At 42.8% G+C, this 25,604-nt stretch overlaps 1 protein-coding gene across 1 annotated transcript; it reads left to right on the top strand.

Moving 5' to 3' along the window:
- The first annotated feature begins 13,272 nt into the window (after window positions 1-13,272).
- LOC136559785 (vertebrate ancient opsin-like) lies at window positions 13,273-20,541 on the top strand. Its single transcript, XM_066555176.1, has 5 exons — window positions 13,273-13,633; window positions 15,106-15,316; window positions 15,930-16,047; window positions 18,983-19,222; window positions 20,311-20,541. Exons 1-5 carry the CDS (start codon window positions 13,273-13,275, stop codon window positions 20,539-20,541), a joined length of 1,161 nt encoding a protein of 386 aa, XP_066411273.1.
- The last annotated feature ends 5,063 nt before the right edge of the window (window positions 20,542-25,604 follow it).

Raw genomic sequence — 25,604 nt, forward strand, 5'->3', positions numbered from 1 at the left:
GTCCGGCGGCCGCGGGGACGCTCCGCGCCGCGCCCCGCGCGCAGATAACCGCGCGGGCACCTGCGCGCCCCGCGCCCATTGGGCGGCCACCGCCCCGCGCCGCCAACACCGCCCAATCGGCGGGCGGCGCGCGCCTCCACCCCGATACGTCACAGCCGGACCGAGCCGTGGGAGCGCGCGGGGCTGCACGTGGCCGCGCCGCGCCCGACGGGACCCCCGCCCCACCGCCCCGGGCCCGCCCGCCCGGCCCCACCGCCCCGGGTCCCACTACCCCGGCCCAGCCCGCCGAGTCCGCTCCACCGCCCCGGGCCCGCCCGCCCGGCCCCACCGCCCCGGGCCCGCCCGCCCGGCCCCACCGCCGGGTCCGCTCCACCGCCTCGGGTCCCACTACCCCGGCCCTGCCCGCCGGGTCCGCTCCACCGCCCCGGGCCCCACCGCCCCGGGTCCGCCCGCCCGGCCCCACCGCCCCGGGTCCCACTACCCCGGCCCAGCCCGCCGAGTCCGCTCCACCGCCCCGGGCCCCACCGCCCCGGCCCGCCCCACTGGTAGCTTTGCTCCCGCCGGCAGCCAGCGGCTACCCCGGAGGCGGCGGCGCCCCCCCCCACTCGCCGCGTCGGGCCCCTCCCGCCGGGCGGGGTCCCGGTGCGGAGACCGCCGGCGCCTCATCGAACAACCGGGCAATGACCGCGGGGCCCCGGCGGCTGCGCTGCCCCGGAGCACTGAGCGGTAATGCTCGCCCCGATCGCTGTTCTTTCGGGTCATCGGCTCCGTCTTCCGCTGCTCAGCGACCGTTCCCTCGCGTTAGAGCCCAACGTTTTTAAAGCTGTTGTAAAAAATTACCTTACGCCCTGTGAATAACTGTTTAGCTCAACTTTGTTGACTATTCTGAAACCCACTGGCGTCGCAAAGGCTTCCTTCCTTCCTTCCTCCCTCCCTTCCTTCCTTCCTCCTTTCCTCCCTCCCGACCCGACGTAGGGGTAGAGCCCCTGGTCTTTAAAGGGAGAAAAACTGCTGTTGGATCACCGCAGAACAAAGCTCGTTCGAATAAATAAAATGACCAGAGATATTCCTAATCGAAAGCACAATTCACTGACAAGAAAAGAAGAATTCGGATTTGAGGCTTATACAGAAAATAATTCCGGAAACAGGGTTTATAGCATGTTTTCCGCTTTGCAGCTGCTTTCTCCTACGGGTTTGATACATTGCTATCCAAGGAAAATATAAACCACAACAAGCGGGGAACTAAATATTTTCAAAGTGTTCATAAAGTAAACATGAATCAACTTGATTATATCGTAACAATTACTAAAAGCGTCGTCCTTGGGATGTGGTCATGTCTGTCGTCAGAATCGTTTGCAGGTGAACAGGATTTCGTTTAATCTGTAACAAGACCGTAATGTCAATGTAGGTCAACTTTGGGAAGTAATTATTTGGGCTCGTCCATGGTCTTTGTTTTCAATGGCTGGAGTTACGGGATGTAACAGTCCGTGCGTCTCGTTTCGCGCATCCTTGTAAAAAGCTTTACGTACAAACGTGAGATTTAAAACGACGCTGCGCTAAAGAAGGTTTAATAAACGATTTCGTTGCTTTTCCCTCTGTCTATTGCAAACATCAGCAGCGGAGGGAACAGTCACGGTGTATCGGGCTTTGTGAGGAGAGCCTCATCAGCTCTGTGCAGGCTCGTTCCCGCGACGCCTGCGTGCGTTGGGAAGGGGCTGGCAATGCCACCTGCTCCCTCCGCCTCCGGCGCGGCCCGGGCTCACGGCGGCTTTGAAAGCTGCTCCAGGGGACCGCAGACGGGGCTGAGCGGCCCTTCCGGAGAGTCGTGGCTTCAGCCGGCGATCGGGACCACCCGTCCCGGGCAGGCAGGTGCCGGCGCGCAGCCAGCCCGCGGCTCGGCTCGGTCTCTGCCAGCCCGTGTTCCCCCGGGGCGCAGACCGCCGGGTTTGCTCGCGTCCCGCCGGTCTGCCTGCCCCAGAGCGGAGCTGGGGGCCAGCAGCGCCTCTGCCCGCCGGGCCCGCAGATCTTGCGACTCTGAATACCGACCCCGCGGCGCTGAGCGGCTCGGTTCGGCTCGGCTAACGAGAGGGACACCTCCCGCCCCGCCCGGCCGGGGGCCGGGCGCTGATCCAGACACAGGCAGCCGGCAGCCGCTCACCGGGGAGCGGCCGCGCCGAGACGCTGCTTTCTTGCGTGAGACCGATGGAGCAAGGTAAGCGTGCGGCCTCCGCCATCCACGCTGCGGCCGGGCGACACCGACCCCCGTCCGCCCTTGACGGGTACGCTCGCCGCTGGGCTGTCGTGCCGCCGGTAGCCGAGGGCCGTGGCGGAGCGCAGTGAACTCCCGTGCGCCTGCCGCCTGCTCCCGGGCACATCCGAGGGTGTCCGTGTCCGTGTCCCGCCGCCGCCCCGCTCCCGCGCGGCTTCCGCCGCAGCCAGGAGCGCGCAGAACTCGCGGCCTCAAGACCGCGGTGGACGGTGGCCCTGAGGGGGCCGCTACCTCGGGACCCTCGCCCATCGGCGTACGGGTCCCGGGGGCAGAGCCAAAGCCTCCCGCTCCATCTAAAGCCGCCCTCGGAGTCCTGTTGTCAGTTTGTATGTTATCAGTGACACTTGTTGCACATTAGTGGTGCGTTTCTCCATTTCACTGACTTTCCTGAAATCTCATACTCTCGTTTTTCCACGTGGAAATATGTGGGGTTTATTTCTGTAGACCCCGGGGAGTGATAAATCTGCTTTTGCGCCTGTTCTTCCCATGAGGAGTGGCACCGAAAGAGGAGACCGCGGGCAGGCATCCCTTGGTGTCTCCGCTCCCCACTCGCGGGCTGCTGGCGAATCCTCTTTCCGCCCCGCCGCTCCCTCTCCCCGATGCTGTTGGGTCCCAGGCGCTGCCAGGCTGCTCCGGGGCCAAGGACTCCCCCTTAAGCAAACCCCGTTCCGGGTGTAAAGCTCGTTCCCCTCGGAGACGTCGCAGTGGCCGGGCAGTCCTCGGGGAGACTGCACCGGCCGCTACGCGCGCCCTGGCCCCGGCCCGGGCCCCGGACATCTGACTGCTCGCCCGCGGGCCCGCAATCACGCCCGGCAGCCTCTCGGAGTGGTGGTCTCGGTAAAATAAGTCGGGGATACCGTTCCGAAGAGTCAGCGGTTCATCGGCTGCCGGAGCGCTCGCTTTCTCCGGTACTTCCTGTGGCCGAGCAGAAGTTAGTGATGGAGGGCTTACCCGAGCAGATATAAACCAGCTCGAGGCATTTGTGACGGCCAGTGCGGGCGCGTTGTAGCGCGTAGTCCGGCAGCGCTGCAGCTCGTCCCGTCGGGCGGACTCGCCACCGGCGCTGCTCGTGTCGCCGCTTTCGGAACGCTCATTTCGGCGGAGGAGAGCAGGGCCGGGCCGCGGGCAGCGCGGTCACCTGCCCGGGCCCCCCGCGCCCTGCCCGCGCCCCGGCGGCCGGCCCGGCCTCCGCCGCCGCCGCGCCCCGCCGGCGCCCCCTGCCGGCACCGGGCCGCTGCACCGAGCGGGCCCCGTCTCGTCCCCCTCGCCGGGCCCGCTGCCGCCGCTTCCCTCCGAGCCGGGTGTGCTGTGCCCGGACGGACACCGGCGCCGGGGCTCCGGGGGACTCGCGCGGCTGCCCTGGCGCTGTCCCTGCGCAGTCCCGGAGCCGTGACGCGCCCGCGCTCGGCGCGCGTAGTTCCAGGCAGGGCAAAGCACGAATTCCCACCGTCTGAAGTTAATGATCGTTTTGCTTTGCCCGACATCAGTAACATCTCTTGCAAATGACACAGAAACAAAACTGATATCAGTAACATCAAATCCGTCTGGGATTTACGCATTCCAGCATACGAAAAGAGGAGTATTGCAGGAAGTGAACCAGAATTAAATACTACGGTATAAAACTTCAGACAAGTTTTGTTTAACCTTCTTTTTTTTTTTTTTGTGGGTTTTTGTGTTTGTTTTTTTGTTTTTGTTTTTGTTGTTATGCATACAGCCAATGTACCTTTTCTTGTAGCTTCTGTGCAGCTGAAAATGTCTGAGAGCTTGTGGACTGGAAGAAAATAAGTCATTAATAGATCCCCCCACTATATTATACATTATTCCAAAGTGCAGCTGTAAAGTCCATGTAGAAACAGAATGTTTGAGGAAGCCAGAGCTCAGAGCAGCTCGCATCACAGGTTTCCTTTCCTGAGTTATTCTGCGGCTAATGGAGGTGCCAGTGGAGGAACAAGGGAAATTTTACTGTTGCATGGAGTTACACAGAGCAATAGTAGGAACAAGAGGAAAATCCATGTACTGGCCCTGTGATGATGCTGTCTGCTTGTGTTCCTGGCAGTATGGATGCTGCTTCTTCACAGCTTATCTAAAAGAGATCCTTGTGTTTAAAAATAAGGGGTATTTTTGTCTAATAATGTAGTCATTAAAAAACAAAGTCATTTTAGACTAAATGATCTCTGTTGAAACATCTACATAGGATGATGTATGTTCTGAGAAAGCCATATTTAAAGTTTTCATTATGATCCTTGGCACAAAAGGTAGGAATCTGCTAATGGTGCAGAGCTGAGTGTTCATAGTCTAGAGCAGGAGCAAGAGAAACTGGGTGACCTTGAGAACAGTGTGACAGAAATGTGAAAAAATGTAAAAATTCTATTTCTAACTGATGTCTTCTTGGGAAGCCAGTTAACTTCAGCTACCAAGCACAAAGATGAGACCGCTTTTTAGTTCTTTCTAGAAAGAACAAAAACAAAAGGCTCAGTATGTGTTGTATCTTGTGACTCTCTAAGGTTTTAATCTCTTTATTGGGGTGGAGGGAAAGCTATATGTATACATCCTTTCAAAATAACTTATTCCTGCTGAAGACTAGAGTGAGATTTTAGAAGTATCATGAGAAAATTTTCAGTGCCTCTGTCTGAATTGGTATGCTTTGGATTTTAAGCCACAAGTTTTGAAGCTCTGGCAAACATGAACTAGGTTTAAGGAAAGCTTCTGATGCTATAATCACCAATGACTACTGTAAATATTGATGGAAAGTAGCATGAATATAGTTTTATACATATTTTTAGGGCAAAAAATTAAACAGTATTTTTGTAGGTGAAACTTCTGAGAGATTTAAGATAAGCAGTTATTAGCATTAGTTTTGTTCTCTTTTGTGTATCTTGACAGGCACACTTAACAAGGATATGGTGGGCAGGGTGGGGATGATTTTTTGGCTTAATGTCCTTATCAAAATAAAGGGCTTTTCTTACCCTAGTTGATCTAGGAGTCAGTTTATGGTGGACTGAATTTTTGGTGCAGTTTTCAGCAGATCACTGGTATTACTGAGATTCCCAGGACTTTGATTTTTTCCCCCTCTTTCTGGGGAAACCCTCGTTTACCTGTCCCTTTTCTTCTGCCAGTGGCTTAGATGGTTGTTAGTATTAAGAGTGTTGAGCTTTTAGATTGTGTTAAACTTAGTGTCCACCCACCAACCCTTTCCCACTTCACTTGTTCCTCCAATGCTGTTCTTTTCCTACTTGTCTCCACTCTAATAGTTTGTCCTTTTAATGAGAGAAGGCTACAAATTATTCTTGATGAGTAAGATAAGCCCTTGTGAGCTCTATTTTATCTAACCAAGACTGGGAAGTAATTTGCCCTTATTTGTATTAAACAGATGTATATACTTTACCACAAGTCATTAGTGCTATAAAGAGTTGCCTTCCTAGTGATAGCCTGGATGGGGGAACTCAGAAGTAAGTTGCCAACAAATAAAGAGTGTGCTAATAAGCACTATTGATTCTCTATGAGCCACAGAGAATTGTTTTGTTAGTAAAACTCTTCCTGAATATGTGAGAATAAGAAAAAAGACAAGGATTACTGAAAGCAGAGAGGACTGGGGTATCACTTGGGATGAGAACCTTATGTTGTTTTTCTTTGAAGGGTACAGTCTGTAAAGACAGGTGACCAAAATGTGACAGCAATTTTTCTGGCCATCCTCAGCAATCTCAAAGGCAATCCTTAGAAAACTGAAGGGCTTCAAATGGCACACGATTTCAGAGTGATCAGAGAGTTCCCCAAATCATCATGGAAGAAAATGAAAGTATCATTTGCATAGGAAATGAAAGAGTGGTGCAATTCAAATTCCTTTTGTCCTGTCTGGGTTTTGCAACAGTTTGAAAATGCTTCTCTGAGCTGTTTGGGGAATATTTCAACCTATGCTGTTAGGCAGCTATTAGGAGCCAATTCAGGAGCAAGTAAGAAGAGGAGCAGCGTGGTTCTGAGCTGTAGGACAGCAGAGTCCATTTACTGGGAGTTGGAAAACCTGTGGATTACTCAGATTTTTGATGCTTGTACTGTCTTGTATGTTCTTCCATTTTCACACAGCTTGCTAAAAATAAATATTATTTACATAGCTGTTTTCCAAGACAGATAATAGGACAGAACTGGATGGACAGCAGGATGAAGCTACAGTACAGTGGTGTTCTCTGTGGAGCCATGTTCAGTGGTAGGATTTCCATCATCTTCAGTGCACATATTCTAGGATGGAATTTATATTTTTAAGCTCACAGGTTATTCCTTTCAGAGTATCTCAAAAGAATAACAAATTAAATTATTACTTCAGCTTTGACAAATCTTTTAAATGTGGTAAGTTAGAAGATTCTCCTGGTGATGTCCCGATCTTCCTCACATTTTTTTTAAGAAGACATAAAACAGTGATAAATGGTGGGCATACATCAAGCATTTGGTTATACAAGACAAAATATTGGAAATACCCTGACTGTGGAGCAGTAGATCAGCTAAATAATATCCAATTTTTATTGTTATTCTTAGTAACAACAAAAAAGTATTATTAGACCGATGCACATTAAAGATATACTGTGTATTCAGGAAGATGATTTCTCCAGACTAAAATTACTATGAATTCAGAATATTCTGAATTACTAATATTTCTTCAGACTAAAATGACAGTATGAATTCAGAAAGTTTCAGGTTATATTACAAATGCATCATATACTGCTTTCTTTATGCAATTTTCCTCATCATTAGGACATACATGAATATATCTAAGAAAATTCTATGGTATCTGTGGGGGGTTTGGTTGGTTGGTTGATTGATTGTGGTTTGGACTCTGTTTTGGTTTTTAAACACCTACCTCACGTTTTGTTCCAAAAAGCTCTTACAGAATTCATTACGTCTTCTCTTAGGTTTTACCTTCTTTTTTAGATCTCTTTCCCTCTATTGTTTTTTGCTCTTACATTCAATGATGATATTATCTAAGGGTTTTTCTGGAGATTTGTTACAGGTATTCCACTGTATTTAAAAATTAAAGAATGCTTTTTAAATATCAGGGGTTGTCAAAACACTCAAGAAAATAACCTTTCTTGGGAACAGAAGTGCTTATGCTGTGATTTGCCATCCATATTCACCCAGTCTGCTAAAATTAGTATTATTTAGAGCTGTCTTTCTAGGGAAGAACAATAGGACAGAATTGAATTTGCACCACCTGAGGGCACTCTAATACTATTTACTTTAATTTACAGGGCAAATATTAAAAGAGTGGTGTTTCAAATAGTCCCAATTTCTCTTCCTCTTATGATTACTATCAACTTCTAGAACAAGCATACCACTGAAATGAATCAATATCATTAATAAAGAAAAGACGTGTTGTTGGAGGCAGGTCTCTTGGAAAGATCAACCTTTTCTCGTGTCATTAACATTTTTTCCTTGTACCCACTGTAGAATGATGGTAATTTTATATACAATGTTATTATTATTTTAAATGATGTGTTACTAGTGTGGCAGTGATTGCTGTATAAAATAATGGAATCAGTTGGATTTAGGTTGGAAAAGACTTGCAAGATCAGGGAGTCCAAATGCTAATTTGGACTGCAAGTCCAAGCACCCCTGCATTCTCCACTGAACTGCACTCCTGGGCTGCAGTTCTGGCTGTTTACATTTGCTGCCTCTTGTCAGTGTGCAGAAAAGTGCAGAGCTGAAGTAAAAGCACCCAATGATTTTGTTGTGTCCATGTACTTACACTGCTTATTCTACTTAGCTAGAATCATAGAGTCACCGACTGGTTTGGGTTGGAAGGGATCTCAAAGATCATCGAGTTCTGATGGCAGGGAGTGCCATGGGCAGGGACACCTTCCACTAGACAGAGTTTTTTTGAGAATATAAGAAAGTGAGAAATAGGAGCAGTAAAAACTTCCTACATGGGCACTCGTGATGTGGCTCATTTTCTCTCTCTTGCCACGTTTACGTGCTCTTTCAGCACTTTCTAAACTGCCATCTCTCTCTTTTCTTTATTCTTTACTGTTTTTCTGTCTGGTCTCTAGTAATTTGATTTCACCATCTTGTTATTTTCCCTGCTGGTGCAGGAAGAGGGTCTCCAAGTGTCGTTTAAATAAGAAGGCCCCTGTGCAGGTCAGGAGCTTCTCTGCAGGAAGATGTGCTTCCAGAGGTCACAGCTTTTAGCACTGGGCACTCCTCCCTCCTTACACGCAAGAGGCTGAACTCTGCCAGTGTATATTCACTTGAAATCACATCCTGGAGCCTTTTTGTTCCCTTTATACAGCATGAAACGCAGTGAAACCTTCATATCAGAAACTAGATAGTATTTAGAATTTTGTTAGAATAATAACCAAGTGTGTTTCCACCAGAAAAATGCCTTAAAACTGTACTTTTTCAGTTTGGTCATTTCACCAATCCAGGAGTACGTTCAGGATTAGTTCTATAGATAATACATTCTATAATGACCAATTTGACAGACATAAATAATACTTTCAATTTGTGTATGCTAGTTGGATTAACAAGGGAATGATACTGTTTCTTTTGCAGTTGAGAACAGAAGTGAATGAAATCAACTGTGCTTGGCGTAACAGGATTTCTTAGAACACATAGTAGAAAACAGAAAGTTGTGTCAGATAATGTAGTTTAAAAATACACTGGAATAACTCATAGAGAAATTATCCCATATTAAAGAAAAATGAAAGTAAAAAAAGGATTTTAAAAGCTTCATTTAAAGACAACTCTACCTTTAAAAGGCATAGTATGTACCCTGTATTGGAGACAGGAACAGATATATAGTTATTTTAGAGATCTTAGCTCTTCCAATAAAGCAATTCCAATAAAACAGAAAAAGACAAGGACATCCTCTGTAACTAGTCCTGTTGGTTTGTATGTCTTAACTTGTCTTTATAGATACTTAAGTATCTTGAAGCAGTGAGATTTTCCTTCCTTGAAATCTGATCAGTCTAATACATTACTTTATTACATTAAGGTCATCAATATCAAATATGTTTGAAATATATTCCTGAAATCTGACCAGGAAGTTAGTTTTTGCTCTAGTGAGAGAATGAATTACTCTGGAGAGTATATGTGCTGTGTTTCACAGCAAGTGTCTATGAATGAAGCAGATGTTTAGGCAGTTTTATTTCTAGCAGATTTTTTTTTTATATGAGATATTAGCAAACACTTTCTAGTGATATTCTATCAGCATGGAATGTAACTTTTTTTCTATATGTACACTCTGTATGTGAAATCGCGAGGCTTAACTTTACTTTCACAAATTCTAATGTGCACTTTCTATCCTCTCACATGCCAAACGACCAATACCTCTTTTTTTCCTTTCTGGCATTAATTTTTGCTCATTTGACATCCAATTTGCCAAATGAATTATGACAGTAATCCTTTCTTCTGTGCTGTTGCTTCACTTTATTCCACACTATGTATTCAGGTTTTCTGAGGTCATTCTTCTCCCCCACTGCCCCTTGTTTTGGTAATGAAAGATAGGATATTTTTATACTGATTCAAATAATTCTGAATGGTTTAACATTCATTTTAGCTCAGATAATCTGAATTGCAAAGAGTAAATGTATCTTGTAACCACTTATGCAGAATGTAAGGACTTTTTATTTGTTGATGATATAGAAAAACTCTGTATGAACGCACATTTGGAAGGAAAAAAACTACTAACAAACCTGTTACTGGAACAGGGGTTAAAAGACTAAGAAGCAGTACTTACAAGATGTCATGGAAAGAAGGGTTCAAAATTACCTTCTCAAAGGGAGAAAAAATCGTGGAAAGATATTATAGTTGTTTCTTTCCAAAAACAAACATTTAGAAAATGTCTACTTCAATAGGAAAGATAATTAGAATGGCAAATTAGACATCTCTAAATGTGAAGGAGGCAGAAAACAATGCATTTTGAAGATTAAACCCTTTTTTTTTCTGTACATACAATATTTCTCTTGAAGTGCATATATCTTAATTTATCCACAGAATAGTAAGGCAGAGGGAGATGTGCTTAGTGCTTGCCTGTTAGTGCAGTTAATGCAGAAATATCTTACTCAGTGTATGCACAACCAGCAGATTGGAGGGGAGAGCCCTGTGCTGTCAAAGGTTCCTCTTATCAAGGGTTGCAAGCCCACCTGTGCACCCTGGCCAGCTTCTAGCCAGAGTCCCATGGCTGTGTTAATGCCAAATCAGAGCTGTGAGAGCTGCTTGCTGGTCATTTATCAGGTTGCATAAGTGGTGAATTTTTTCCTTGCATAAAGAAGCTTACTTTGTGCTGGATCTCAGTGTTACCCTGACTGTTCTGACTCTTCTTCTCAGCCTGTGCTTTTTGCATTTCCCTATGATGATATAAGAAAACTATCTACTGGGGTGTAATACTTCTGGTAGAGAAGTCAACAAGATCAGGACAGCTATCTTTGTGCACTGCCTTTCACTATGGCAAATTCATAGTCACTCCGCCCTGCATCCTTGCCTGAGAAAGCCTCATTCCCTCTCTCAACACCTTTCCTTTGCTTTTCTCTCCAAAGCACTGAGTAGCAGAGGTGATGTGGAATTTCACACACAGGATGTCTCAGGCAGTCTGAGTTTATCTGCAAGATCTCTGCCTGTGCTCTGAAGCAGCCTGAGCAATTTCTGCTGTTTTGAAGCTGAAGGACAGCTCAGCAAGCTCCTGTGTGATGTGACGGTCCCTGGCTCTCCGGGCTGGTGAGCAGCTGAAGCAGCTCTGGCGGTCCCTCCCCGGGCTGACCCCTCTGCTGGGCCAGAAGGGAGCGTTGCAAGGGCAGCGTCCCCGCAGCACGAGGAAAAGGTGCTGGCACGGGTCCTTCTGTGCATCCTCACCACTTCTCTTCACCCCCTCTTTGCCCTGATTTAATTGGACTCACTTTTGGTGATAGAATTTAATGGCATTTGGATCAGTATAAGCCTTCATTTAATGGGCTGCAAGATATGCAAACTCTTTATTTAGGGCTGCAATAGATACTCTTGTTTAAAAAATTAACCCTGAACAATCTGAAGCATACAGGGACATAAATCTGTGACATTTGAGCTAGGACTAAGAGAGTCACTGAACTGAGAAGTGATTGCTCTTTTTTCATGGAGCTTTGTCTATGATGAAGTGACATATGGCTTGATTTATACAGGACCTAAAACTCTCTTAAAGTAGTATCTCAGAACATTTTATTTTCTTCCCATAAATTCTCAGCAATAAATGTTCCATTTCAGTACAAATACAAAAATAAAATTTATTTCGTAAAACCTAATTCAGATGGGCAAGAAAATAGATAAAAGATGTTATGCCATCAGAAAAATCCAATCACAGGCAATTATGAACTCCATTGACACTGGAGGAAAGAAGATATGTGGATGATAACTTCTGGTGCATTTCAAAAGGAAGTACTCAGGAATTATTTCGATGTTCATTAAAGCACCTGCAAGTGTATTCAGTTTGCAGAAATGGAACTTATGTTCAGATCAGCCCTACTTGGGGAAACCATCTGCAGAGATACCGAAAGAAATTATTTACTGATAGGGCAAGAGAAATAAAAAAGCCCCTTTAATTTTTCAAATTTAAGGTTTTTTTTTTTTCAAAGAGAGCAGAAAGAGATAGGAATGTTTTATGTAGGATCTTGAATACTCTTAATAATATCCAAAATTGCTATTTAGAGCAGAAGCACATATTAAGTCATGTAGAATCAAGTCAGGATCAGCTCTTAAAATCCATATTTGCAATTAACTTTCAGTAATGCCTCTATTCTTACTATTCTGTTAAATTCCATCAATTTAATCAGAGGTTGGATGACATGTTAAGCAACAAACTGACAAATTCTGCCAGCAAAGTGATACAGCACACACAGTTCTTCCTGTCAGCAATGTGCAGTCACGTCTTTTCACCAGCTACCTGCCTAGGCTACAGGAAATGTTTTGGGTAATGATAGATTCAGTTGTTGGTATGAAGCAAAACCTTGGCTGCTTTTGTTTCTGTTGATGCTGAATTTCAGTTTTTAGTATTGTAATTATATTTAGAAGGCTTTCAGAACATTTTTCAATCACCAGCTGATCTAAGAAAACAGGACTACTCAGAAGATGAGCTAAAAGTAATGCATTTTGGGGCTAGAAATTAGCAGCAGAACTTCACTGCATATGACATGTATATAATGAGACCCCATGTGTATTGCACATATCACTACAGCCAGATGTATGTTATCTTTACATCAGTCATTATAAAGGCCTCTGAGCAGGTGAAATATTTAGGACATTTATTTTCATTTATTGATTATCTGAGATCATTAGGTTGATTAAGAAAAAAATAACTGCTTTGCAAAGAGACAGTGGGATCTAATCTTGTGCAGCTAGAGGAAAGAAGTCCCTAGGTCTGGTTTTGCTCCCTGTTGGTTCCATGTGTGGCCTTATCTGTTGGTTTCTGAAGGTCTGTAGAGAAAAGTTCATCCATGGAGAATTCTTTGGGAACCACCTGATGAAAAGGGTCAGTACAATGTCAAACATCCCATTATTTTCATTCCAGCACTTACAGTCGGCTTTCCCGAATTCCTGTAAGCTCTCTGGCTCACCAAGGACAACTCTCTCTCACCAGGTAGCCTTTCTTTTTAAAGTGATGGAAGTGTGGGAGGCTTCCAAGCAAACACTGATGTTTTTCCCAGCGGAGCAGGGCTGAGCTGAGGGGTATTTCAGCACTGCTGGCTGCTGCAGGAGGAGGAATCTTACTACAGATAAAGGCACAGCTGCAGTGAGAGAGAGGCAGTGGGCAGAGAAGGACAGAAGTTGCTCTAAGAGATATTCTTGCTAATCCCTCTTTCCACTTTCATTCTGCAGCACTAAACTTTCCTCCAACTGAAACATTTTTTCCTCAGTTATTATAGGAGAGCAGAAGGAGGGGGAGTTTGTTCACACTTCTTTTGGAGAGAGCAAACATCTCCTTTTAATCCTGAATATTATTTACAGGTTTGAAACTCCAATATTATATATTATTTTTGCTGCTGAACGAAGTAATGGATGCATTCAGAGCATTTGAAAATGGGTCGCTCTTGCCCAGTTACTTTGCTCCTGCCAGATGGGATCCCTTCCGTCGTCCCTTGGACTCCATCCAGCCCTGGCAATTCAGGCTTCTGGCAGCAGTAATGTTGTTGGTGACCTCCCTGTCGCTTGCTGAGAACCTGGCTGTAATCCTGGTAACTTTTAAGTTCAAGCAATTGAGACAACCTGTCAATTATATTATAGTCAATTTGTCTGTGGCTGATTTCCTGGTCTCACTGACTGGTGGTACTATCAGCTTTTTAACAAATCTAAAAGGTTATTTTTTTATGGGATACTGGACTTGCGTATTGGAAGGATTTGCTGTCACATTTTTTGGTAAGCTTGCTTTTGTTTGTAGTTGTATGTTCTTTTTTTTCAACTTCCTTAAATGTATTCTACTGTAGCTTCCCAAGTCACTGACTTTGCATGCCTTTGCATTCACTGGTATTTTCCCCTGTTACATGTATTCTGTAGTGGAGAGTGAAAAATACATCTCTCTATCCCTGTCATATACATGGCCTGTTGCATGTGTAGTGATTATTGAATATGTTTCACAGAATGAGGAAAAGCTTTCCGATAGAATAGCAGTGTTGTGGGGCTTATGGTAAAACAATTTCAGGAAAAAAGTCCTTATGTATAGCTATTTTCAATATTTGTATTTCGGTGTGTGCATATGTGGATAAATAAGAGAGAGAGAAAAAGAGTGAGTGGCTGCCCATAAACTGTGGAAAATCTCAGGGCACAGAACATCTTGTGTTCTCTGTCCTCCAGGGGCTCTGAGGAGCAGGGACACGCCTGTAACAGTCAGTCTGAACACCAACATCTTTTTGTGATTATTTTTCATGGCTTTGTTCACTTACTACAAAAAAAAATATTAGAAGTACTCTAAGAGGAAAAATCCTCACCACACCGTACCCCGTGTAAATACATCTCTGCCGAGTAAACAGGATATTAGTTTGGAACGGGGCATCTACTCACTTGAGACAGACACTCATTCCTGTGTCCTGTCCCTGTCTCTGAAGCTGCATGGAGACAGCCAGTAATGCTTGTCCCTGCTCTAAATCACACAGTGCTGATCCTCAGCCTGAAAAGGAGTCCCACAGCTGCTCTCTGCCTGTTTAAGCTAGACAGAGGGAATGTCACTGAGGGACAATGCTTCTACATCACTTTGAGGCATGTAAGCTCTGTCCTATGGAGAAAGATCAGGCTATTTCAAGATTTTGGTGTCCCACCAGGTAATATGTGCCTAAATTGATAATTTGATGTTGTGGGCACCTGTCTGCAGGTTTGAGTTTTCTGATAGCCTGAAATAATTTTTGCAAAGATAATATTTTGAAGATTTTAGTTAATTAATTTGGATGCTACACATAATTTGCAGCTTTTCAGTGTAGAACTAAAAGTGCAAGTCCTAATCACTTAACTGGCCTGATTAGCTGCTTGGTTTTGTAGCCCTTATACTGTAGATTGGCAAACTGGACAAACATGAAATGCTCTTCATTCGTATTAGAATAATGCACATGAATTGCTCATCCTTTCATAACTTGTGTTGATAGAAAAGGTGTCTGATGTTGTGGGTAGTCAAAGAGTGTAACTGGTTGCCCAGAGTTGTTGCAGAGCCTTCATCTCCAAAGATACTCAAAACCCAGTCCTGAACAACCTACTAGACGGACAGTGCTTGAGGGGGAGTGATGACTGACCTCCAGAGATGCTTTTCAAAATAAACAGTTCAGGGATTCTGTAATTTGGGATGGTGTTTGCTGTTCAGGGATCCACCCAGATTTGATGCTGACTGTGTTCTCTTGCTACAGGCATTGTGGCTCTCTGGTCTCTTGCTCTGCTGGCTTTTGAGCGGTACGTTGTGGTCTGCCGTCCCCTGAGAAATGCGCGCTTGAGGGGGAAGCATGCAGCTCTAGGAATTGTCTTTGTGTGGAGTTTTTCCTTCATTTGGACCATTCCACCAACAGCTGGTTGGAGCAGTTACACCCCCAGTAAGATTGGAACTACTTGTGAGCCTAACTGGTAAGGCCACTCTCACAGAGTATGGTAAAAAAATGAAACTTGCAGTTCAGGATGCCTCAGGGCCAGGAAGTTAAAGGAAAGGGTTAAAGATTATGTAAATCTCTGAAAAAAAAACCAGATATAAAGAAAGTTATAATAAAACTGATCAAAATTTTCTGTGATCAGTTTCTAAAACAAAAATTTCTAAAGGATGGAGCCTCCATCTCTAATGAAAACAATCACTCTAGACCTTATGTTTTTTGTCAGGAGTCAAAGGACAAAGAGATAGATTTTTTTTTTCAGAAGACTGGACAAAGCTCTGAGCCAGCTAATCTGACCCCATAGTTGGCTCTGCTTGGAGCAGGATGTTGGACTACATGTCCCTTCCCATGTAATCAGCCCCACAGCTCTTTCAGAGTGTACCTATAGTTGTAGGATCCCCTCCAAGCCCCTGGGCAGGGAGATGGCCCAGGGCTCCATCTGGGGATATGACTAGAGCTGCAAAGGGGCGTGTTGAATAAAAACATTTGACAAAAATACTAGTGACATCTTTGAAAAGAAAGATTAATATTCCAAGAAAATAATAAGAACACGTAGTAGTAACACATACAAAGGTATTTTGTATTTTATACAGGTACTCAGGAGCTTATGCTGACCGTACATACATTATTACGTTCTTCACCACCTGTTTTATAATACCCTTATTGGTGATTTTGGGATCCTATGGAAAATTGGTGCAGAAGTTAAAAAAGGTAAGAAGAAGCACCCATAAGTAAACTTTTAAAATGTGTGTGCATGCAAAAGTTTGGAATTACTGTGTTTGATTTTCTATAAAGATCAGACATAAGCAGGTCAGATTTGCAGGCAGCAAACATAGTCAATTACATCCCTTGTTATATAATTACCTTTACACACAGAAATTCATGCTATGGTTAGAAGTGATGTTTTAAAGTGTGGAGTTCACATCACTTATCAGTACATCTCATTAGTCAAACATCATACAAGTGAAAGAATGTCTACCTCATAAATAAATAGAATGATCCAGTACTGCTTTATTTCCAATTATGCTTCCATTCAGTGATATTTCATAAGACTCAAACCAGGCAAATTAGAATGCTGCTTTAAATGACTGCAGTTGTAAATTTTAAGACTGCTGCCTACTACTTAGTAACATGCTCAAAATAAGATGTAGCCTTTGTAAATAATGCAATGCTGTTTAATAAACAAAATACTAGATTGTCCAGGAATATTTAAAAGACTTGAGAAATGCTTTTGAATTTTCTTTAATGGTTGTGTTTACCTGATCCAAAGGAGAAGCTGCAAAAAGTGACAAAGAAGACAATAGAACAGGAAAATTCCTATTTGGTCCAGGATTTGGGGACAAGATTTTGGGACAATATTGGTATTTCTATTTACTGCAAAGCTCTGAAAAGCCAGTACCTGCAACGCATTCTGTAACTCTATACTGAATTGACATATGATTAGATCTCACGACTAAGGTCCTTTCAAAGATCTGACTACAGTGAACAGAGAGGGATCCAAGCACCAGGACTGGTGTCTTGATGTTCCAAACCATCCCTCTTCATGCATTTTTTTCTACACTTGTCACAGTGCAGGCTTGTTCCTGAGTGGAATAATCTGCCCTCAGTCCCAGTGACCCCAGCTTTACAATTCTAATTGTAGCTTTCACTTCAACATCAAAGTTGATGAAATAAATTAATCTTTGGGAAAATAACAAATTAGCAATTTACAATGGAAGTAAATTATTATGGCAGTGTTCCTTTGTATGGAAGATAAAGCACCAGTATGTTTTTCCTTATCAGTATTTAGAGAGAAAGGAAAAGCTATATGTGAAAAAAAGACCAGGCTGATATGAGACAAAGATGAAACCTTTGCAAGTACAGTACAGGAGTATTGAAATATGAAATTGATATATGAAATATGAAATTGAAATATGATCCCAATATTACCGGGTGGGACGTGCCTGGGCTCTTCTGGCCCTTGCTGCTTGACCAAAGGCAGCAGCTGTGGTGTTTTCACCTCAGAGACACCCCTGGCTGGCTGGATGCTGCAGCTGGCACTTGGAACAAGTCCAGGCAAGCAGGAATTCAGTTTTTACCTCTAATGGAAAGGCTTTAGGCGACAGTGAAGAGGAAAAGGAGACGGATTCTGCCAGAGGGTTAATCCAGAGTTTTATTCCAGGGTCACAGATCTCCCAATCTGGGTAACAGCTCCAACAGGATCCTGACTGCATGGTCCCCTGTCTTTTTAAGCCCAGGGAAAGGGGGAGGAGAAGGGGCAGGTGTGCCACCAACCAGGTGGGAGGGGGGAGTCTCAGAGGACAATGACACCCGGACGGGCCAATGACCCCAGGGCTGGGAAGCATCTTTTGAACGTCACCAACCAGACGAGGGCCTCGCTGGAATGTTAAGATTGACGGACAGCACTTAGCAAGGGGGCAAGGGGGAGGGGAAGGGAGAGGCTGGCACACCTGAGGGACTGGGAAAGGTGAAACAGGAAATTGCTTCACACCGCAAAACAGGAGATTGGGCTCCTTTTCCAGGGGACTGCAATTCTGCTGAAAGGGAAGCTGGGCTGCTCTCTTTGTAAGAACAGCATACATTAAAAAATGCTATAGAAATCTCATATATTGGCAGAGTCTATCTTATCAGTACCAAACAGAGCCTTTGTTGATGCCTAATAACTTGTAGTTATTGTAACAATTCATTGTTGTTGTCTTTGTTGCTGTTGCTGTTGTTGTTATGTTTCTATTTGGCAAAAACTGACGTGAATTGCAGTTTTCTACAGATGTGAGGACATTGCCCTTCCTAGGAGGTGCATCTATACCTCTTTAAGCACAAACATTGAATTGTCCAAGTGCAGTTCAAAAGTATTAGGGAAAATGTCTCCATAGAGTTCTAACATTACTGCAGGAAGTTAAAAGGCCATGTTATGCAAACAAATCTTATTTTATTAGAATGTAATATTGCAAGACCTGGCATCAGGTTTTTCTGGAGCCATAGAGACTTACTAATTATTTCTCGTGTAAAATAACATTTCATAACAGTGCCTTGTTTCGCTAAGTCATCAGAAACCAAACAGGGATGTTTCCAGAATGACACTGTTTTACATCAGCTAATTTTTGTATGGACCTCTGTGCTTAAGCTTCTTGCATGATTGCTGAGAAAAAGAGGGAGGGCATTCCTACTAAATGCCCCAATCCCACTTTAATTCAGATATCATTAGATCATAAATGCTCTTCTGGGGAAGGCCATCAAACACCACCAGACAAACTCCCCTGGTGTGACTCTGCCCCTCAGTGAGGAGGTTGCACAGCCTCAGCAGTGTGCTGTCTGTAATACCCATGCCAGACACCCAGCTGTCTGCAAAAGCTACATGGAATAGAAAGTGCTTGAATTCAGCTCACTATCTGCTTGTGACTCACCATGATGTCCTTCTTTTTCACTTTGACAATAAAAATATAAAGATACTTAAGCAAAGGAAAATTTACAAATGCTGGTAGATGGTAATTCGTGTGCCTCAGCAGTAACTTGGGCACCCTCTGTGCTGCTGCACTAGGGCAGAGCAGGTCTTTCCTTCTAGCGCGGCAACTGGACAGCGTACTAAAGTCACTGGTTGGACACCTTGTTGGTTTTTTTCCTAGAATCTTTTCTCTTTTCTTAAAAGGTGTCAGATGCACAAGGCAGGCTGGGAACTACCAGGAGACCTCAAAGACAAGTGACTAGAATGGTTGTTTTTATGATCATTGCCTTTCTAATCTGCTGGATGCCATACGCCACCTTTTCTATCCTAGTCACTGCATATCCCTCCATTGAGCTGGATCCTCGTCTGGCAGCAATTCCGGCCTTCTTTTCCAAAACAGCCACCGTTTATAATCCAATTATTTATGTCTTTATGAACAAACAGGTACTGTATGCTCTCAGAGTGTCTCTATCTTGATTTATAATGAATTATTTCTACCTACCTATGTGTTACCTAACAAGCATTACAATATCCAGCATTTAGAATGAAAAAAATAATCTGCCTGGTGGAAGATAGTGTAAACCTCTGAGCATTATTGAAATATAAATGTTAGTAATTATTAGGTTTTGATATTATAAAGGAAAATCAGCCCATAGGGAACATGAGTTAGCTTCCTGTATGAAAATTATGTTCTCAGGACTGTCCCAATGTATTTCAATAATTCTTTAAGAATGCAACATCATTAAGTTGATCTGAAGTGGGGTGCACATTTTCAAAGCTTGACTTTGTCTTGGGAAAATGAGACATTTGTGGTTCATGTACAGGGGGGAGAAGCATTGCACATGCCCATTTAACAGGGCGCTTTTTTCTCTGGAATGAGGGCAGAGGATTGGATGCAGAAAAAAGGAATTGACATGGGGATGAACCAGAGTGCTGTGTGCTTACAGTGGTAACAGGCATGATAAAAAACATGGGCAGATTTCTGCAACGAATGCAGCAACTGAGAGTGGTGGCATTAAGCTCATAAATTAAATAAAGAAAAATAGTCAAGTGACTGTTGAATAAGAAATGTTGAATTAATTTATCCAGTCCTGCAGAGAGAGGTATTGCTTATCTCACATCCTGTGGGCAGCACTCTGATCTCCCAAACCATGTAGATGTGTGCTACACTTTACCCTGTTTGTGGATGAGAACAACAAAAACCCATCTTTGAGTAGCCAGGAATTTAGTATATAAAAGCATGAGTCTAGAGAAATGACCAATCATGCCCATTAGATATGATTACCTAGAAGCAGAAAAGGAAAATTGTTTTCTAGGTTAAGATTGGCTCTTTTCAGAACACAGTTAATTTTTAGGTTTAGAGTTCTTTGTGGTGGCATAGGCAAATCTATTTTATAGGGTTATTTCTTTATATTCCCAACTGATTTGTGAGAGAAATTCCAAGACTTTTAGCTAATACGCAGATTAATTTATAAATTGTATTTACATTTCTTATGTGTTTTGACTGATCTCCTGTTTTTTCACCTTTTTAGTTCAGACAGTGTCTGATTCAATTGTTCAGTTGCAGTGCCATAGGAACTGCAGAGTCCAACATGAACCTGACTTCAGAGAGAGCAGTGCTAACCCAGGACAGAAGAGGCAGCGAGATGGCCCCCACGGCAGCTCATAGCACCATTTCTAAGAGGAAAACCGGAGATGAACACAGAAGTCGACAAGCTTTGGCTCTGTTGACAGCTTCAGAAAACAAAATGTGTCCCACGTAGAGTGGGAGATAAGGTCATTAATGCAATGCTACAGTGTATTTAGTTGTTACAATCACCTAATATAAAGATATGTTGTCACTGGGGACATTGTGCTCCTGTGGACACAAGCTTTCGAGGTCCCAGGCTCCTCAGCGCATGTAAGAGCTGCTTGGTCTGTGGCTGCAGTCAAACATCCAGCCATAAGGTGAGTCCCTTCCTCCACTGCGTTTCTCTTCCCAATCCACAGCCAACTTGCAGCAGGCAGTGGCACCACACCTGCACTCCTTAAGTGCCTGTTTCTGCTTAAGTCACATCCTCACTGCTTTAATTGGGCTGCTGATTCCAGAATAAATTCTTAACTTGTTACTACACCTCTGCTTTCAGAAGCAAGGACTATAACACAAATACTGCTTCTGTAAACAATGAAAACTAATGGAAGTTGCTAGCTTTCCATGTCTGTATTCCATCTCATATTTAATTCACACAATGAAGTGCAGCAATATATTTAGCTTTAGTGGAATGTCACTTGCACAAGAAAAGCCAAACCAGGTTATGAGTGTAATAAAGACAGACTTCTGTTTTACAAAGTGTTTGGGATCATTGTATGAAATGTTGCTAAGAAATAAGCTTGTGCTAAGGCACATTGGAATTTTAATCCTTTATACAATCCATCTTTAATTGAATGCATTTTAGGAGAAAAGGCAAAAGCTGACTGTATTTAAATGCTTTAGAATGGAAAACCATTATTTCTAGAGAAGACATTATAACAATGCCAGCTGGAACAAATGTTGTTCCACAATGGTATAGAGAAGCTGCACTAGCTCCACCCTGTATGGGCCTTAGCTAAAGAAATATGATATGGAATGAATCATCCATGGTTCAGTTTTACTTCCAAAAATTAGAATTATTTTACACAGAATAAGTAAATTTTGTTTCTATCAGATTTTTTTCCTTCTTTCCCTTAAGTTAATGTTTGAAAAATTATATTGCCTTGAAAGAGTGGGACTACCTGAGATACCTGTGGTCAAAGCTAGTCCCTGAGCAGTACCTTGCTGACTTAGAAGAACCATTTTTGCAGCAACTGGAGATGCTGAAGGGTCAGGAAAAGGTAATACAGACATCCAGCACAAAGCATATCCTGAAGCCCTGGTTTCTGTATGACTCCCCTGCTTGTGAGGAGAGAGCTGTAGCTGCCGCTGGCTGGGGTGGAGGGACAGGCACGGGAGTGTTCCCCTGAGCCACTCTGGCCTTGGCATGCCCGGTGAACTGCTTGGCCATCTGTTCCTGCCCTCACAGCACTCACACCCATCGACAGCCATGCTCTTTGTTTTGCATCTTATAAAAGCCCTCTGGACCTTTTCTACAAGATGTCCTTTGCAGAAGAGGAGGAGAGGTTAGGAAGCATCAGATCCTTTTTTGTTTTCTGATTAGAAGGATGTTCAGATTCCATTGCCCTGATTTCATTTTGGGATGGTAAGACCAAAGAGAGTAGTTAGTCTATGAATAAAATCATGAGCTGAACATGTGAGAACTCACTGCACAAGACTGTACAGTCTTCCAACTCATCTCACAAAATTTCATGAGGTGACTGCCTTTTAGAGTGTAATTTTCCCTTGAACTTTTGCAGGCCTCAATCTTAAAGACAAATGTTGATCCTTTTTCTGACAGGCACATTCTTTAATCCTGTGTTATCTGTAGCAGAGCAATGAACAGATGTATATGTCTTTTTAAAATGTTTTGGAAATACTGTGAGATAGGAAGAATATGGTATTCAGTTATTAATTCTCTGCACCTTTTTGTGCTCATTAGCCTGTTAAAACAGCCAGATATGATTTGAAAATGAGAATTCTTGCATTTAAGACTCAGATTTTCTCTTTCAAGGATATATTGACCTAGGTTAATCACAAGTTAATGGTATTACATATATTAAATCATGAAGAATTGGCAGAAGTGCTAGTGTTTAATTAAAAGCAACAGAATTATTTTATCTTTGGAGAAGGTGAGGATATGTAAAGTATAGCTCTGTAGTACAAAATAAAGCAACAAAAATTAAGTAATCGCAAAGAAAAAAGAAATGTAGAAATGCATGGAAATGATGTAAAAATGTATGGAAAGCAGTAGAAAACAGCAAGCTGTCTCTATGAGATGTAGCCATCTCTGATAGAAGCAAGGAATAATAGAAACAATGGGTATTTTCATCATAAAATGTTTTCAGTAATGCTTTTCAGGAGGAGGAGGATACTGGTCAGAAAGTACATTTAAAAAAGTGTGAACACCTTGACACACTGTCATGGTGGGCCAACCAGAACAGTATCAGCCTATGAGCAAAATATTACAGGGCTCCCAGGAACTGGTTGTTGTCTTTCAATGTAACATAATAAAAAAATTTTTAGAACTACAAACAAAACTAGGGGTTCATAGTTGTGCACAGTGATTAAAGGGACACATTTTTGCAGTATGTGTTAGAAGCACGACATGAACATTTTACTGTATACAAAAAGTAATTTAGGCAATGGATGGTTTTAAGACCTTAAGATTTCATGAAAAAAATGTGTTAACACTGCCAAAGTCAGCTTGCTACACTTGATTGGGAGCTAATAAACAGCATCTTGTGTCCTTGAATTTTCATTTTGCCACCAAGAGTATGCCTAGAAATCACACTCTTTAAAAAATTTTGTAGCATTGTCTATTGTTTGCAAACCTAGCAACGTAACAGTACAGCACTTTCTGCTTTGTGATCATTGCATTTTAATGATGTAACCCGGAGAAAGATACTGCCCTTCCAAAAAATCTTCCATGGTATAGGGGGATAATTGCTTTGTGTTTTTATTTTTTTTAATGTCAGCAGTACTTCATCAATCTACTTGTTTGTAACGGAAATTGTTTTTTGGGGTTTTTTTTGTTTATTTTTAATATCATTTGATGGTTGCCATAAGAGTTACTGAAGTGTTATGAGGTCATGTTGGTTCCTTTGGGATAACAGTAAGAAAGGCACTGACACTGAAATCCAGCTAAATGATTCACTGAGTGAAAACCAGAAATTATGGAAAAGATAACAGCAATCTTAGGACCTTTCTGGTGCTGGACATCTCATGTTTCAGCATGAAATTGATCTCTCCTTTTAGGTCATGACATGCTACCCAGGAGGAAGTATTCCAACCTTGTTCTTGACATCTTTATAATATGTCCAAGTGAACAGAGTTACCCCTCATGTGCCTGCACAATGCTGGACTTTCTATTTGGCACACCGTGGTTCTCTCTCACTAGGAATGAGCCCATACAGGTGCATTTTTAAGGCAAGTGCATCCTGACATCACGGCGTGTGCACAGGGCATGGAGTGGCCACTCAAGCTAATGAACAGGCCTGTAGAGCTGAGGCCTCTGTTTAAACTCTGCTCAGTCTCTGTCTGAAATCACTCTCTCCTCATTTCCATGTCTTCTGCTGTGGCTTACAAGAGCTACTCGCATTTATAGTTGTGTCAGCTCTTTCTCGTGGAAAAACTAACACACAAATATGTTCTTAAAGTTGTATATTCTTGAGAAAAAACCCTGAAAAAACAAGTGGATTTGGGCATGGGGGAAAATATTCAAAATAGCTTTCAAAAATCATTTCAGTAAGAGATAAAATACTGAGGTTTGAAAGTACATTGTCCAAGCTATTTTTCATAGCCTCAAATTTAAAGAAAGGATACATTTTAAAAGGTCATAAGATCAGCTCACCTCATCACCCACTTGCAGGTATGATGGTGAAAGCTTAGGCACTGAATGTAGTGTTGGTGCACTTTACAAAATGAAAAAGTTCTTGCTTTGACAACAAAGAGCACAGCTTCTCTGGGTATTCCTTACTGCTTTTTGAAGATACAAATGTCCTTAAACATACAGATTTTGTTTGTCCTAAAACCACCTGTACTGCAGAGCACTGCTGGAGGAGTTCTTGTTCAAAGTGCAATGGCATGGAGAAGGGCAGAGATTGTTATTGAAGATCAGCTCTACCAGAAGTTCACCATAAACCAGATTATTCCATCATAGGCTGGATGCAGATTACCTTCTAAATCATTTATTTGTATCACATTATAATGTTACATTAATTTATCTGTTTATAAAGTTATTATAATTGCTCCTTTTGCAAATATTTTTGCCTTGTTTTTTGGTAAAAATGCACTTAACCACATATATGAGTTTCTTTCACTTTTGAGTGATAAGACCTTGCCCTTACCCACACTGAACCTTTATTGCCAAGGGCTCTGAAAGCAAAAATGCAACTATCAATCAAGCCAAGTTTGAGAAACACATTTCTCTCTATTTCTGATTTTGGATGAAATATTAATTCCTGCCTTTTTTTTTTTTTTTGTTTGTTTCCTGCGTTCTCTTCCATTCATTTCTTCACTGTGTTCAGAGCAACATCTCCAAAATAAAACACTTTTAATATTCCCCTTCTGGTCGCTCTTACCTGCAGATCTGAAATCCCACTCACAGGAGACTCCTTCCCCCAACAAATGCACTGCAAAGGAGAGAAGGGTTTGACAGTGAGATGAGGTCTCAGCTCAAGCAGGCTCAGCATTCGCCTATGTTTAGAGTGTCCATGGTGTTCCTCCACCACTATTCCAGCCTGAGTGTTCCCACAGATATACACAGGGCAGATATATTTGACATATTTTTTTCACAGTCTAGCTAGAGGAATAATATACATATTATATGGCTAGAACATTTCTGTTTAATTATGACCTCAGTGAAACTGATTATCCAAGAAAACAGAGTCATGAACATTAACAATAATTCTCATCTCAATTATTAAGAAATATAATTTTGAATGATTGGTGAAGAGAAGATTCCTAGAAAATTTATGATAATGTTCTTTATTATAATAATTAGTATTATAGATTGTACTATTTTTTCTCTTTATTACATTATATTGAGGTCTCTTTCCTTTTCTATGTCACAAATAGTTAAAAATCTGTAAGAGAATTTAAGGGCCTTTCAGCAATTTGGCACACCAGTTTTTTCTCAACTATTATCTAGCTGCATCAAGACATTAATGTAGTCATCTCTCTTTAGTATCAATGAATTACTATAAAAATGTCAAA

This window comes from Molothrus aeneus, chromosome 8 (genome assembly GCF_037042795.1).
Source record: "Molothrus aeneus isolate 106 chromosome 8, BPBGC_Maene_1.0, whole genome shotgun sequence".
In the NCBI taxonomy this organism is placed as follows: Eukaryota; Metazoa; Chordata; class Aves; order Passeriformes; family Icteridae; genus Molothrus; species Molothrus aeneus.

Coding starts and splice junctions, on each gene's coding strand:
- LOC136559785 (XM_066555176.1), top strand. CDS start 13,273: ATGGATGCATTCAGAGCATTTGAAAATGGGTCGCTCTTGCCCAGTTAC. Junction 13,634..15,105: donor ATTTGCTGTCACATTTTTTG/GTAAGCTTGCTT, acceptor CTCTTGCTACAG/GCATTGTGGCTCTCTGGTCT. Junction 16,048..18,982: donor TGGTGCAGAAGTTAAAAAAG/GTAAGAAGAAGC, acceptor TTTTCTTAAAAG/GTGTCAGATGCACAAGGCAG.